This window comes from Plecotus auritus (assembly GCF_963455305.1).
Source record: "Plecotus auritus genome assembly, chromosome: X".
Classification (NCBI taxonomy): domain Eukaryota; kingdom Metazoa; phylum Chordata; class Mammalia; order Chiroptera; family Vespertilionidae; genus Plecotus; species Plecotus auritus.
The window spans coordinates 89,031,231-89,045,157 of record NC_137784.1 but is presented as its reverse complement, the minus strand read 5'-3'; the positions used below and the strand labels follow the sequence as shown (position 1 = coordinate 89,045,157).

Below are 13,927 nucleotides of genomic sequence, written 5' to 3'. Positions count from 1 at the left end.
TATATATATATATATATATATATATATATATATTTCTCCTTCTTCTTCTTCTTCTTCTTCTTCTTCTTCTTCTTCTTCTTCTTCTTCTTCTTCTTCTTTCTTCTTCTTCTTAAATAAACCCCTAATACTGGTTTGGTGGTGATGAACTCCTTTAGCTTTGTCTTGTCTGAGAAGCTTTTTATCTGTCCTTCCATTATAAATGATAGTTTTGCTAGGTAGAATAATCTTGGTTGTAGGTCCTTTCTTTTCATTACTTTGAATATTTCTTGACAATCCCTCTTGCAAAGTTTCTGTTGAGAAATCAGCTGTATTATGGGAGCTCCCTTGTAGGTAACTAACTGCTTTTCTTTTGCTGGTTTTAATATTTTTTCTTTGTCTTTAACCTTTGGAATTTTATGTATCTTTTTTATGATGTATCTTGGTGTGGGCCTCTTTGGGTTCATCGTATTTGGGACTCTCTGCACTTCCTGTAATTGTATGTCCATTTCCTTGGCAAGTTTAAGAAAGTTTTCCATCATATTTCTTTAATTAGGTTTTCAATTCCTTGTGCTCTCTCTTTTCTTTCTGGTACCCCTGTGATGCAAATGTTGATATGCTTGATGTTGTCCCAGAGGCCCCTTAAACTTTCTTCATTTATAAGGGATTCCTTTTTTTTCTTTTTGCTGTTCTAATTGGATATTTTTCTGCTTCCTTCTCTTCCAAATTGCTGATTTTAACCTCTGCTTTATCTTCTCTACTGGTGATTACCTGTAATGCATTCTTCATTTCAGTTAGTGTATTCTTCATTTCTGACTGGTTCTATTTTATGTTTTCTATCTCCATTTTATGTCTCCTATCTCTTTATAGAACTTCTCACTGAGATTATTTAGCACCCTTATAACCAGTATTTTGAACTCTGCATCTGGTAGATTGCTTATCTCCATTTTATTTAGTTCTTTTTCTGGAGTTTTGTTTTGTTCTTTTATTTGGGACATCTCTTTGTCTCCTCATTTTGACTCCCTTTCTGTGTTTGGTTTTATGTATTAAAGCTGCTTTGGCTCCCAGTTTTGATAGAATGGTCTTATGTAGTAGGTATCCTGTGAGGCCCACTGGCACAACCTCATTGGTCACCTTTGCTGGGTGCTTCAGGTGTGTCTTTTCTGTGGATTGTTTGTACCCTCCTGTTGTAGTTGAGCCTTGATTGCTGTTGGCACATCAATGGGAAGGATTGAGCCTCAGGCCGATTCAATGTGAGGACTGGCCATGACTATACTGGAGGAGCTGATGTGCAGAGGCTGACCCTACAGAGCAGGATTCACTTTAGCAGGGCTCCGGTGCTCTTAGAGTGTGGCATTTGTGGAGGTGGTTGGGTGGTACTCTGGTGTGGTTTAAAGCTGACCAGTGGGTATGTCATTCTGGGGCCTCTTGTGAGGTGCAGACCAAAGTCAGTCACTACCAGTGCCCTGAATGAGATCACCTGATATAAGCTACAAAGTGATCTGCAGATGGTTGCCACTTGTGCTGGGTCTGGTGGTGCCTGGGAGAGGTAACCTGTGAATTGAGGCCAGCTGCCTTTAGTGCCCAGCTTTGGGAGGCTTAGGAGAGGTACGGCATGCTGAGTCCAGACACTGCTTCTTTAGGGTTTGTGAACCTCTGAGAGATTTTGGGAAAGTCAACAGCATGAGACAAGACAGGCCATTTGTATGGAAAAGCCACTAGCAGCGGCTTCGGTGCATCCACACAGTGGGTGGGGCAAGGTCTCAGGTAATCACCAAGAAGTCTGTTAGCCAAGTTTATGGAGGCTCAGATATGTTGCCTGCCTGAACTTGCAGGGGGTTGGGAGCTCAGCAAAACAAACAAACAAACAAACAAAAAACCAATGGCTTCTGCCAGCACTTCTGTCTGGGAGAAAGCTGCCCCTCTGGCCCTCACCCTGAAACCAGACATTTAAGTGCCTGGTGCCTTTTGAGCTGCCATCCTAGCACTGAGGGTCAGAGCAAGTAAATCCCAGTAGGTCTGTGCCTTTTAAGAGGAACACTGGGACTCCAGAAGCCCTTCATCTCAGTCAGCCACAATTTCTGATGGTTTTTACATCCATAAGTTATGGGAACTTTTCTTCTCAGCTCTAGAATCCTGAGCTGGGAAAGCTGGTGTGGGCCTGGGACCCCTCACTTCTCAGGGGGCTTCTGCAGCAGAGATATCCCTCCTGATTTTTAACTGCCACATGTGGGTGTAGGACCAGCCTGTTCAGCATCTTTGCTTCTTCTACCAGTCTTCTCGTGGCTTCTTCTGCATATCCTTAGTTGTAGAATTCTGTTCGGCTAGATGTCAGGTGGTATTGAATGATGGTTGTTGTGTAGCTTAGTTGTAATTTTGATGTAGTTGTGGGAGGAGACTAGTACAGCATTTACATACTCCACCATCTTGACTGGAACTCTGGGGAGTTATATTTCAATTAGAGGCTTGGTGCACGAAATTCATGTCCCTCAACCCAGCCTGCACCCTCTCCAATCTGGGACCCCTATAGGATCAGGCCTAAACCGGCATTTGGACATCCCTCTCACAATCAGGGACTGCTGGCTCCTAACCGCTCACTTGCCTGCCTGCCTGATTGCCCCTAACCGCTTCTGCCTGCCAGCCTGATCACCCCCTAACCACTCCCCTGCCAGCCTGATTGATGCCTAACTGCTCCCCTGCTGGCCCGATCACCCCTAACTGCCCTCCTCTGCCAGCCTGCCAGCCTGCCAGCCTGGTTGCCCCTAACTTCCCTCCCCTGCAGGCATGGTCACCCCCAACTGCCCTCCCCTGCAGGCCTATTCCCTTGCAACTACCCTCCCCTGCAGACCTGGTCACCCCCAGTTGCCCTCCCCTTCAGGCCTGGTCGCCCCCAACTGCCCTCCCCTGCCAGCCCAGTCACCCCTAACTGCCCTCCCCTGCTGGCCTGCTCATCCCTAACTGCCCTCCCCTGCAGGCCTGGTCCCCCCAACTGCCCTCCCTCCCCTGCAGGCCCAGTCGCCCCCAACTGCCCTCCCCTGAAGGCCTGGTTGCCCCCAACTGCCCTCCCCTGCTGGCCATCTTGTGGTGGCCATCTTGTGACCACATGGGGGTGGCCATCTTGTGTGAGGGTGTGGTGGTCAATTTGCATATTACCTCTTTATTATATAGGATTTATAAGGAAATACATATTTCAGGCAGGGTGGGGAAATCAACATAGAACAGAGTTGGTGATTAATATAACATATCAGGGCATAGGGAGTTGGCTGTTAAATTTACATTTCTGGCCCCTATCTTCCTTCTAGACATCATTGTTATTAATGCTTAGCCAACAATCCTGCTTATAAGAGCCAAATATAATGTGTCTTAAAATTAAACAGATTTTTTTCTCCTCAACTCCCTGTCTCACAATAGGTTCAATTCTATTCTATTCTCCAGGCCCAGCACCTTGGCAATACTTTGACTCTTCCCCCTCTTTAATTCTTCATGTCCACCATATACTGCTGCCATTGTTTCTGTTGAACCTTTGAAACATCTCCACATTACTCACACAGAAGTTCCTTCCTTTCCCTAATCATCTGATACCAGGATTATTTCATAGACTCCTAAGTAGTACCTCTGTTTCAAACATCTGTTCTGGTGCCACCACATTGCTTGTCCTAAAACTCCATTTCCATTGTGTTTCTTATCTGCTACAAAACCTTCAATGGTTCCACAGTGCACTCATTGACATCCTTTCCCACTATGGTATTGCTGAGAGAGTAAAAGGAGAGACAAACAGAGGGCCAAGGGCTGTGTTTGAGGGAGGAAAACAATAAAATGAAAAAAAAACACAGAAGTAATAGTCTTCACTGAGAAAAATGTCAGTCCTCTAATGCCTGACTGCTAGCCAATGAGTTAGTCTTCAGCCAGTATAGGTGGATATATCATCCATTGTGGAAGGGGATTTCCTAACTCCGTGCTGATCTTTTGTACAGTTACTCAATTCCTTCCATTTCTAGTAGTGGCCTTAGTAATATCAATTGAGGGTGTCATTATTGAAGCCTTTCTTTGTACTAAGACACTTGGCCAAGCATTATATGTATAGTCAGTCATGTAATTTTCAAAAAAACAATAATTCAGATGACATTATTTTTTATTCAAATGTTACAGATGTGGAAACAGACTCTCAGAGGTTACGTTCTACTCAAGGATACATATCTAGAAAATGGTTAAGCCAGGATTTAAAACAATTACTGATTCCAAACTGTGTGATCTTTCCACAAATTAAGAGCAGTGCAGTTTGTTTTGGTTCCTGCTGCATAAAACCGATAGTGAGCAGGCTTGCTTCACCAGAAACATGTTATCAGCAGAACCACCTTCAAAAGGAAATAAATTTGAGCATTTATTCTGAGAAAACAACTTTTCTCCCTCCTTCCTACCCCCATCAGAAAGATGTTGTGAGAAAGCAATCCTGGACTTTTCCCAGCCTTCTTACAGTGGCTCTCTTCTTGAAGGAAAATGGTATATATTAAATTGCTGGAATGGGTAGATATATTAGTTTTGCAACAGGGAAGACTCTGACTTTTCTCCCTTATTGAAAGAATTCACAACTCTATGAGCTCCAAAAACTCTGTCAAGAATATATTTAACATTCAAGTTATAGTATCTCACAGACTATGATTGAATTTGGCCTGAGAAACAGCCATATGATCAAATTAGTGAAGAACTGTCCCTGAGCCCTCAATTCTTGCTTCCTTAATTTATGGATATTTGGAGTTTTTCCACTGAGCAGAAACAATTAGCCAAACCAATATAAAAATCCCACCCAACAGCTCTCTGGATTGAATGTGTGAAAACCACAGGCTCTGTCTTGGCCTTGTTCTGAAGTAAGTTGAAACCACCTTGGTTCTACTTGGTTGGTTTTCCAGAAAAAAACTCCCTGTGTATGTAGGGAGAGTACAGGGTATCTTTAGACTGGAATGAAGGAACACTGAGAGCATCTCAATATGAGAAAAACTGAAGAAGTAGATGAACTATGTATTGAGATCTCCCTCTGCAAGGCATTAGGGAATTAGAGGAGACAAGACAGAGAACCAATCACTAAAAGGTCACAATGAGAGGTATGTGAGGTACTAACCATAAGGGAATTTTGAAATGAATCTATGAGCAAATCCCTCAAATCACCATCCATTGAAAATAAGTGTCTTATACCATTTAAGCAAGTCCTACTCTCTCTGAGCCTCTATATCCTTATGATTAAATGGATACCAGTGATTACTGACTACTAGTTCTTGTATATGTGGTAAATGTTTTGAAAACAATTGTCAAAAAACAACGGTAATGATTAAGACAGCTCTGAAATTATTTTCATGGTTTTTCTTAGTAGACTGGACTTGCTTTCAGTGAGCAATATTTCAAAATAGACATAAAACCAAAACCAGTGTGCTTGATTTTGAGTTGAGTTCAAGTGTTAGTTATCAGCAGAACCAAATGGGAGGGAAAACCAGAGCTAAGTGAATGGGCATTAAATCACTTTGGTCTCCAGTCAACAATTGGGTGTTAAGTAGGTATCAAGCTGGCCCTTTCCTTCCAATGTCATTCTAGCCATGTGAATATGAAGCCAGAAAGTATAATGACCTTTCTAACTTGTTGCCCAGAGAGTTTTTTAATCACCATACCTGGGGCTACTTACATCCACTTTATACACAGTTCATCTTAATTTCCAGGGATCAGTCCAGCCTCCAGACAATGGAATCCATAGTCTAGAAAATCAGTATCAACTCTGCCTGGCTGGTGACTACACTTTGTCATTGGCCTCTCATGTAATAAACTGGACTCTGTCCTTGTTATGTGGAAACTGACTTCCCCCTTCTATTCCTCACTCTTGGGAATCCATTTTTCCCCATACATTTAAATCCCTATAAATTTAGGTAAATCAGACCAGTTACTTTACCAGCTATCTTTTGTCTATGCTTCTACTATTCCATTCTGATGGAGCCAAGAATTTAAAGATGAGCACTGGGTCAAGGGCATACATAATCATTCAGAGAATCTAGTGAATCAAGACTGTGCTAGGCCAAGCTTGGCAACTGTGTTGTATAGCTGAGGAGTGCAAGCTGAGGGGAGTGACAGATATGGAACAGATACCATCTTCCCAGAGAGATGTGTGGCATAAGGATAGTTACATGCCATGATGGTATTTCTGTCTGCTATTGTTCCATAATATTGTCTATGTCCCCCAGGCAGTTTGATGACTCACAGATTTTGCTGATCACTTTCTAATGTCAACTAGATTAAGCAGGATAAAAGCCAAAATGATATGTGTAAGTTATGGTGTTCACTTTCACCTTTTCCTGTTCCTCTTTTCTCTGCCACAAATTTTCACCCTCCTTTCTACCCCTCAGCAGAAAGTTGTCATAGGAAGGAGTCCCAGAAGAAATTCATTTTAAAATGGAAGAGTAATGTAGAAAAACAAACAAACTGAAAACAAACCAAAAAACACATAGGCATTGGACTCAGAGAAACCCACCTTCAAATTCTGACTTTGCTACCACCTAAACTGGAAGAAGCTTGTTTTCCCATAAAAAATAAAAATATGACTGGATTCCAGGCAAGAGAGCAGATAGGTAAACATGGTACTCACACTCACAATCACATCAAAATTACAACTAAACCTCAGAACAACCATCATTTAAAACCACCTGAAATCTATCTGAACAGAAGTCCTATAACTAAAGATATAAGCAAGCCATGATGAACCCAGCAGTTGTGGCTCAGTGGTTGAGCGTCAACCCAGGAACCAAGAGGTCACAGGTTTAATTCCCAATCAGGGCAAATGCCTGGGTTGGGCCCCTGCATAACAGCTCCTCTGCTGTGGGGCAGCCAGTTATCAAATCTGATGGGCCTGTGAGTAAGTCCATCCCATTCATGTGAGAATAGCAGTCAAGACTAAACTATAACAGGAGGGTACACACAGACCACAAGGAGTTGTACTTAAAGCACCCAGATTGAGTGAATGGGGACGCTTGGCCCTACAAGAATATTACATAAGGCCAATCTATAAAGACTGGGAGATGTAGCAGCTCCACCTAATTAATTGAAATATGCAAAGGGAGGCAGCCAAAATCAGGAGACAAAGAAACATATCCCAAATGAAAGAAATGTATAAAACTCCAGAAAAAGAATTAAACAAAATGAAGACTAACAATCTACTATATGCAGAATTCTAAACACTGGTTATAAGGATGGTCAATGATCTCAGTGAGAACTTCAGTAAAGAGGTAGGAAACATAAAAATTGAGATAGGAAACATAAAAAAGAACTATTCAGAAATGAAGAATACACTAACTCGGTGGTCAGCAAACTGTGGCTCACGAGCCACATGCGGCTCGCGAGCCGCGGTTTGCCGCTCTGTTGACTAATGAGTTTGCCGACCACTGACCTAGACTCTTGATTCCAATAATTACAGGCTGTTGTTCCTTGTGATTAAGCCCCTATCCCAGTGGTCAGCAAACTCATTAGTCAACAGAGCTGCAAACCGCGGCTCACGAGCCGCATGTGGCTCGCGAGCCTCAGTTTGCTGACCACTGCACTAACTGATTACATTACTGGTAATCACCAGTAGAGAAGATGAAGCAGAGGAAAAAAATCAGCAATTGGAAGAGAAGGAAGCAGAAACAGCCAAATGAAAAAAAGAATTTTAAAAATGAGGATAGTTTAAGGAGTCTCCAGAACAACTTCATAGTGTACCAACATTAGAATTATGGAGGTGCCAGATGAAGAAAGAGAGCAAGAAATTGAAAACCTATTTTAAAAAATAATCATGGAAAATTTCTCTAACCTGATATAAGAAATAGACATTGAAGTCCAGGAAGCACAGATGCACCCAAAGAGGTCACACTAAGACACATAATAATTAAAATGCCAAAGGATTAAGGCAATGATAGAATCTTAAAAGCAGCAAGAGAAAAGCAGTTAGTTACCTATAAGGGAGATCCCATAATACTGTCAGCTTATTTCTCAACAGAAACTTTGCAGGCCAGAGGGAATGGCAAGAAATATTCAAAGTGATGAAAAGTAAGGATCTGCAACCAAGATTACTCTTCTCAGCAAAGCTATCATTTAGAATGGAACGTCAGATAAAGAGCTTCCCAGATAAGAAAATGTTAAAGCAGTTCATCACCACCAAACCAGTATTACAAGAAATGTTAAAGTGTCTTCCTTAAGAAGAAAAAGAAACAAAGGTCAAAATATGATTAATACAATTACAATAAATTACATTTTATCAACAATTACTTTAAATACAAAAGGATTAAATGCTTCAGTCAAAAGACATATGTACAAGAAATGTACAAGAAAACAGAACCCTTACATATGCTGTCTATAAGAGACTGACTTCAGATAGAAAGACACACACAGAATGAAAGTAAAGGGATGGAAAAAGATATTTCATGAAAATGGAGACAAGCAAACAAAAAGGCTGAGTAGCAATACTTATACCAGACAAAATAGACTTTAAAACAAATGCCACAACAAGAGACTAAGTAGATCCAGCAATTCCACTTCTGGGTATTTATTCAAAGAAACCCAAAACACTAACTTGAAAAGACATAAGCATCCATGTATTCATTGCAACATTATTTACAACTAGAGGCCTGATGCACAAAATTTGTGCAAGCGCCTTGGCCCTCGGAGCCCTGGCTTCATCTGGAAGGTCGTCCAGAAGGACATCGGGAAGGTCATTCAGCTGTCCGGTCTAATTAGCATATTACTCTTTTATTATTATAGATTGCCAAGGTATGGAAGCAACCTAAGTGTCCTTCAGAAATGAATGGATAAAGAAGTGGTGCATATATACAATGGCATATTAATTGGTTATTAAAAAGAATAAAATCTTGCCATCTGTAACAACATGGATGGGCCTAGATGGTATTATGTTAAGTGAAATAAGTGAAAGAAAGACAAATGCCAGATGATTTCACTTATATGTGGAATCTATAAAACAAAATAAATGAACAAGCAGAACAGAAACAGTCCCATAGATACAGAGAACATTTTAAGGTTGCCAGATGGGAGGAAGGTTGGGGGACTAGGTGAAAAAGGTGAAGGGATTAAGAAGTACAAATCTGGTAGTTATAGAATAGTTATGGGGATATAAAGTACAACATAAGGAATATAGTCAATAAGATTGTAATAACTGTTTATGGTGTCAGGTGGGTGCTAGATTTACTGGAGCAATCACTTCATAAGTTATATAAATGTCTAATTGCTATGTTATACACCTGAAAGTAATATAATATTGTATGTCAACTGTAATTGAAAAATTAAAAAATTATTAAAAATTAAAAAATGTTGAACTATATCTTAAAAAAAATAAGAAAATAACTAACTAAATGTGGCTCTGAGAGAGAGAGAGAGAGAGAGAGAGAGAGGAAAATAGAGATAAAAACTGGTAAACAGAGGACAAGACAGACACTCATACTATAGACATTCAGTAAACATTAATTATTATCCTGGTTTTATTGGTAAGATTGATAAAATGGCTTAGGATTGAAAAGTTCCTGATGTAGTAGAGGGGGACATTTTTAAACAAAGTACCTTGTTGTAGAGGAGGAAAATTTTTAACGGTACAATGAGAAGAAAGGAGCGAAAGAATTTGGACTATAAGTAAATAAAAGGTGACAACAGTGAAACAATGCTGTGGTTCTAATGAGAGAGAGACAATTAAAAGAGGGCAAAAACTTCCCAAATGCATTTCTAATTGCAGCTGAGAAATAGAAGCTCAGAGACAAGAGTGAAGGATTTTAGTAAAAAACAATAAAGGAAAACGAGGGATATCATGCATTCATATTATTTTCAGCCACTCTCAAAATGAACTTTGACAGGTTTTCATTTGGATTTGCCCATTTAGGACCATGTGCAGTTTTGCAGACCACATATGTGTTTTTTCCCGGCTAGTTCTTTTACTTGACATTTATATGAACTGGCTTCAGAATCTATATCAAATGGCATTCTCCCAGGCTTTTCACATGAAAGTCATAGAAGAAATGAATATATGAATATATTTTAACTACTTTGTAAATGTAGGCATTCTTTCAACTGATGCATGTTTACATTTTCTCATTTCTCTAATGTCCATGTTTGGGTTTCATTCCATCAGGAAATATGAGAAAGCATCTTCATTTTTCAGCAATGTAGTGAGTGGCAGTTAAATGATTAAAAACTGATTTCCAAAATGCTTGTTGAGTGTTGATGACAAAATGAAGTCCTCTGTAGCTAGCTTAAGATTGTCTAGCTTGGGTTGGTGGTGGCAGGGAGACATATATGAACATAGAGATGGAATATGTATTACCCCTAAAATTTTGGCATGAGAGAGTTTCAGAAGATACTGAAAAAAATAACTAGAAGTTGCAAAAGAACCTGTGTGTGCAGCTCTATGGCCAATAGGTGGAAAATGACTCACATGTAGACGTACTGTGGTTAATAATTTTCCACATTTTGGTAAGATTGATAAGCACATTGTCAGCTAGATAAGAATGAAAGGGGTGGGGAGAGACAGTTTTCACTTTGTAGAATGGCTGACAAATGCTGGGAAACTAGAATCTGTTGTTGCCAAAGGATTCAGCAATCATGTGAAACAAAATGTCAGAACTTACCTAGGGATGCCTACATCTGTTAGACTTCCTGGCTGATGTCTGGGCTTATTGGGGGGACTTTGATTATGTCTGCTCAAATCTCCAAGATTGCTCTCCCTCTTGAATACTAGGGGCCAGGTTCTGCTGGGGAGGCCCTCATGCAGTCTAGTAACTCTTTCCTTTTCCTGAAGAGTAACTGATTACTTTGCCCCTCTGTGGCTCCACAGAGAATACGTTGTCCCTCTGTGGCTTCTTGAGAATATTATTCTAATAAAGTGGTCAGAAAAAGCCAAGAATCATATGATCTCACTCATATGTAGGATATAAAAATGAAACTCATGGACTCAAACAACAATATGGTGATTACCAAAGGGAAGAGGGTAGAGGGTAGTAAAGGGTAAAGAGGGAAAACTATATGGTGACAGAATGATTTGACTTTGGGAGGTGGGCACCTGCATGTCTTTGGCCCTATTGGTGCAATTCTAAAGTCTAGAATACCATTTTTACCCTCTCTGTCTAACTAGCTCCAATTCATTATTTTTATGACTTCATTGAGATACCATTCACAGAGCGATTTACTCATTTAAAATTACAATTCAACGGTTTTTTGTTCAGCCACAGAGTTGTGCAACAACCACTATTTAATGTCAGAACATCTTTATCCCCCTAAAAGAAACTCTGTACCTATTAGCAGACACTCTCTATTTTCCCCCAGCTCCTCCTTCCCGCACCCATCCTAGACAGCCCCTGGCAACCATTACTCTACTTTCTGTCTGTATAAATTTGTCTATTCCATAGTCATTTTCAAGACTTTTTCTGGTGTTGCCTCCTCTTGTTTGCCTTCCAGTTTCCTGATTTCAGTCTCTCCTCTGGGCTCCAATAATACCCCTTACATGCCTTTGTCATAGCACTTAGCCTGCTGTATTCTTTCCTGTGTCCACACAGGAAATGACTCATCTCTGAAACCCCGATGTATAGTACTTGGTCTGGCTTAGAGAAAGTACCCTGTAACCACTGGCTAAATGAATGAATTATTTCCAGGAAGCTCAGACAGGGAGAAAGTCTCTCAGAGAGTGGGTCAGAGATGAGTGAATACACAGGCAAAGCCAGATAGCGGATATCTAAGTGCCTACTTTTCAGCCCACTTGCACTTGGACAAATACAGCAACCACCACACCGATGTCCATTTCCTCTCTATAGTTGGTATTCAGGTTGCAGAATCTAGGGAAGCATTACCATAAGTGGTGCAGAGGAAGTATATCCTCAGAAACTATTTATGATACAACAGTTTATGCTTTACCTGTGGGACTAATAGCAACACTCTCAGGCCATTGTTCTGCTTAACTTGTTGGATTTTTTTTTATTTCCTCCTCCTTCTCTCTCTCTCTCTCTCTCTCTCTCTCTCTCTCTCTCTCTCTCTCTCTCTCTCTCTCCCTCTCTCCCCCTCCCTCCCTCCCTCCACTCCTGCCTTCCCTTTTTTCTCTCCTCCTCCATCCCTCTTACTCCACCCTCACACCATTAGAATATTTGCCTTTATATTTGTAAAGCACATTTCAGAAGATCTCTGATTAATAACGTAAGTACTTACATTTTAAAAAACATACCTTAGCATGCATGAGCTATATGAATAAGAATCCACTTTGAAAGCTGTTTAATTGTTCTACTCAATGTACTACATTTCTTTTTACTTGATTGGATATTTGAAAAGCTAATTAGCAAAGGAACATAAAACAATTGCAAACATAATGGAATACAAAGATTTTAAATACTAAATCATCTCAATTTTAGCATTTTATTGACTAGAGACAGATTGGGGTGCATTCTGACTTTGGCCACCATTGTCTGCCTTTCTCTATTTCTGTCTCTATTTCAAGTTCCCCCTTCTTCTCTTCTCCAAATCTCTCCCTATTTCCCCTCTCCTCCATTCATTATCTCTTTCTCTCACTCTTTTTTATTCTTTCCTCCACCCATTTTGCTGTATGAGCCTTTTTTATGTTTCATTCTGTGTTTCTACTTCACTATATATATTGATTTTAGAGAGGAAGGGAGAGGGAGAAAGAGATAGAAACATCAATGATGAGAGAGAATCATTGATCGGCTGCCTCCTGCACGCCCCCCTCCCCGCCCCCAGTGGGGATCGAGCCTGCAACCCGGGCATGTGCCCTTGACTGGAATCAAACCCGGGACCCTTCAGTCAGTCCGCAGGCTTACGCTCCATCCACCAAGCCAAACCAGCTAGGGCTCTACTTCACTTTTTAATTCTTCTTCCTGACTAGTCCCTTTTCTCTTTCGCTCCTTTTGTTCTTTTTGCTCAGGATGAGGTAGTGAAGAGTGTGTGGAGAGGGGAGAGGATAGGTTGAGCAGGAAAAGAAAGAGTGGAGAGAGATTGACAATGGGGCTGTCCTGAACCTTCCATATCATCTGCTACCAAAAGGGATGTGCCTTGGTTCGAACCACCCATATTTCCTCTCCTTTAAGCTAAGGCACAAAATTTCTTTGTGCCTCACTTTTTTATCACTTACAAAATTGAAGCAAAATAATATGTTCCCAAACTACCTCATAGAAATGTTGTTAAGGTCAAACTTGGTAATGAATATGAAAAAGGTTTGAAAAGAACCAGACTTTGTAATTGGAAGCACTCAAGGGAAAGAGTGGGAGGATTGCTGCTTTGCACTGCTCAGGGATCTGATTAATGTGAGGACTGCACTTCTTGTCTTTCTGAGGAATGTGTTTCTTTTCACCTTTGTCCTACTCATCAAATAACTTGTTTGTATGTGTGCTTTGTTTGAATGTCTTTAGTATCTGCAGAGGGGAAGGATAACTTGTTCCTTTGTATGCTGTTGATTTTTATCCATTCCTTTTCTCTTGCCTTGGGCTAGCAAATGGAACCTCCAGCAGCCAGCTCTCTACCCCCAAGTCTAAGCAGTCTCCCATCTCTACACCTACCAGTCCTGGCAGCCTCCGGAAGCACAAGGTATTATGTCTCTTATACCTTACTAAACCCCTTTACACTTGGACTTTTTTGATTGGCTTGGTTACAGTTTTCTCTTCCCTCAGCTTCAATAGCACATCAAGGCTAGAATTTCTTTTCATCTAGTCCATTAGTGTGAAGCCCTGGGAATCACAGCAGGGGTCTAGCTTCCATTCACTTTTATGTATTCCTCTGACCCCTGTTTTATTTAATACTGATTACATTTACCCAAAAGGTAGAGGTACAGAGGTCCCAACTATGCATTATGAGCTAATGGTGTCACCAAATAACTGACTCAGGGGATGGGTTGAGCACTTGTCTGTCCAATTCAGAGGCATAGTGAAGAGGGCCTTAAAGGCAACTTAAA

General features: G+C 40.7%; 1 protein-coding gene across 2 annotated transcripts in view; it reads left to right on the top strand.

Moving 5' to 3' along the window:
- DCX (doublecortin) overlaps positions 1-13,927 on the top strand; it is a 157,869-nt gene that overhangs the window by 131,190 nt on the left and 12,752 nt on the right. For both annotated transcript variants that reach the window (XM_080652883.1, XM_080652882.1), the window contains exon 6: positions 13,469-13,563. In XM_080652883.1, the coding sequence (XP_080509009.1) occupies positions 13,469-13,563 (95 nt within the window). The remainder of the gene's footprint in view (positions 1-13,468; positions 13,564-13,927) is intronic.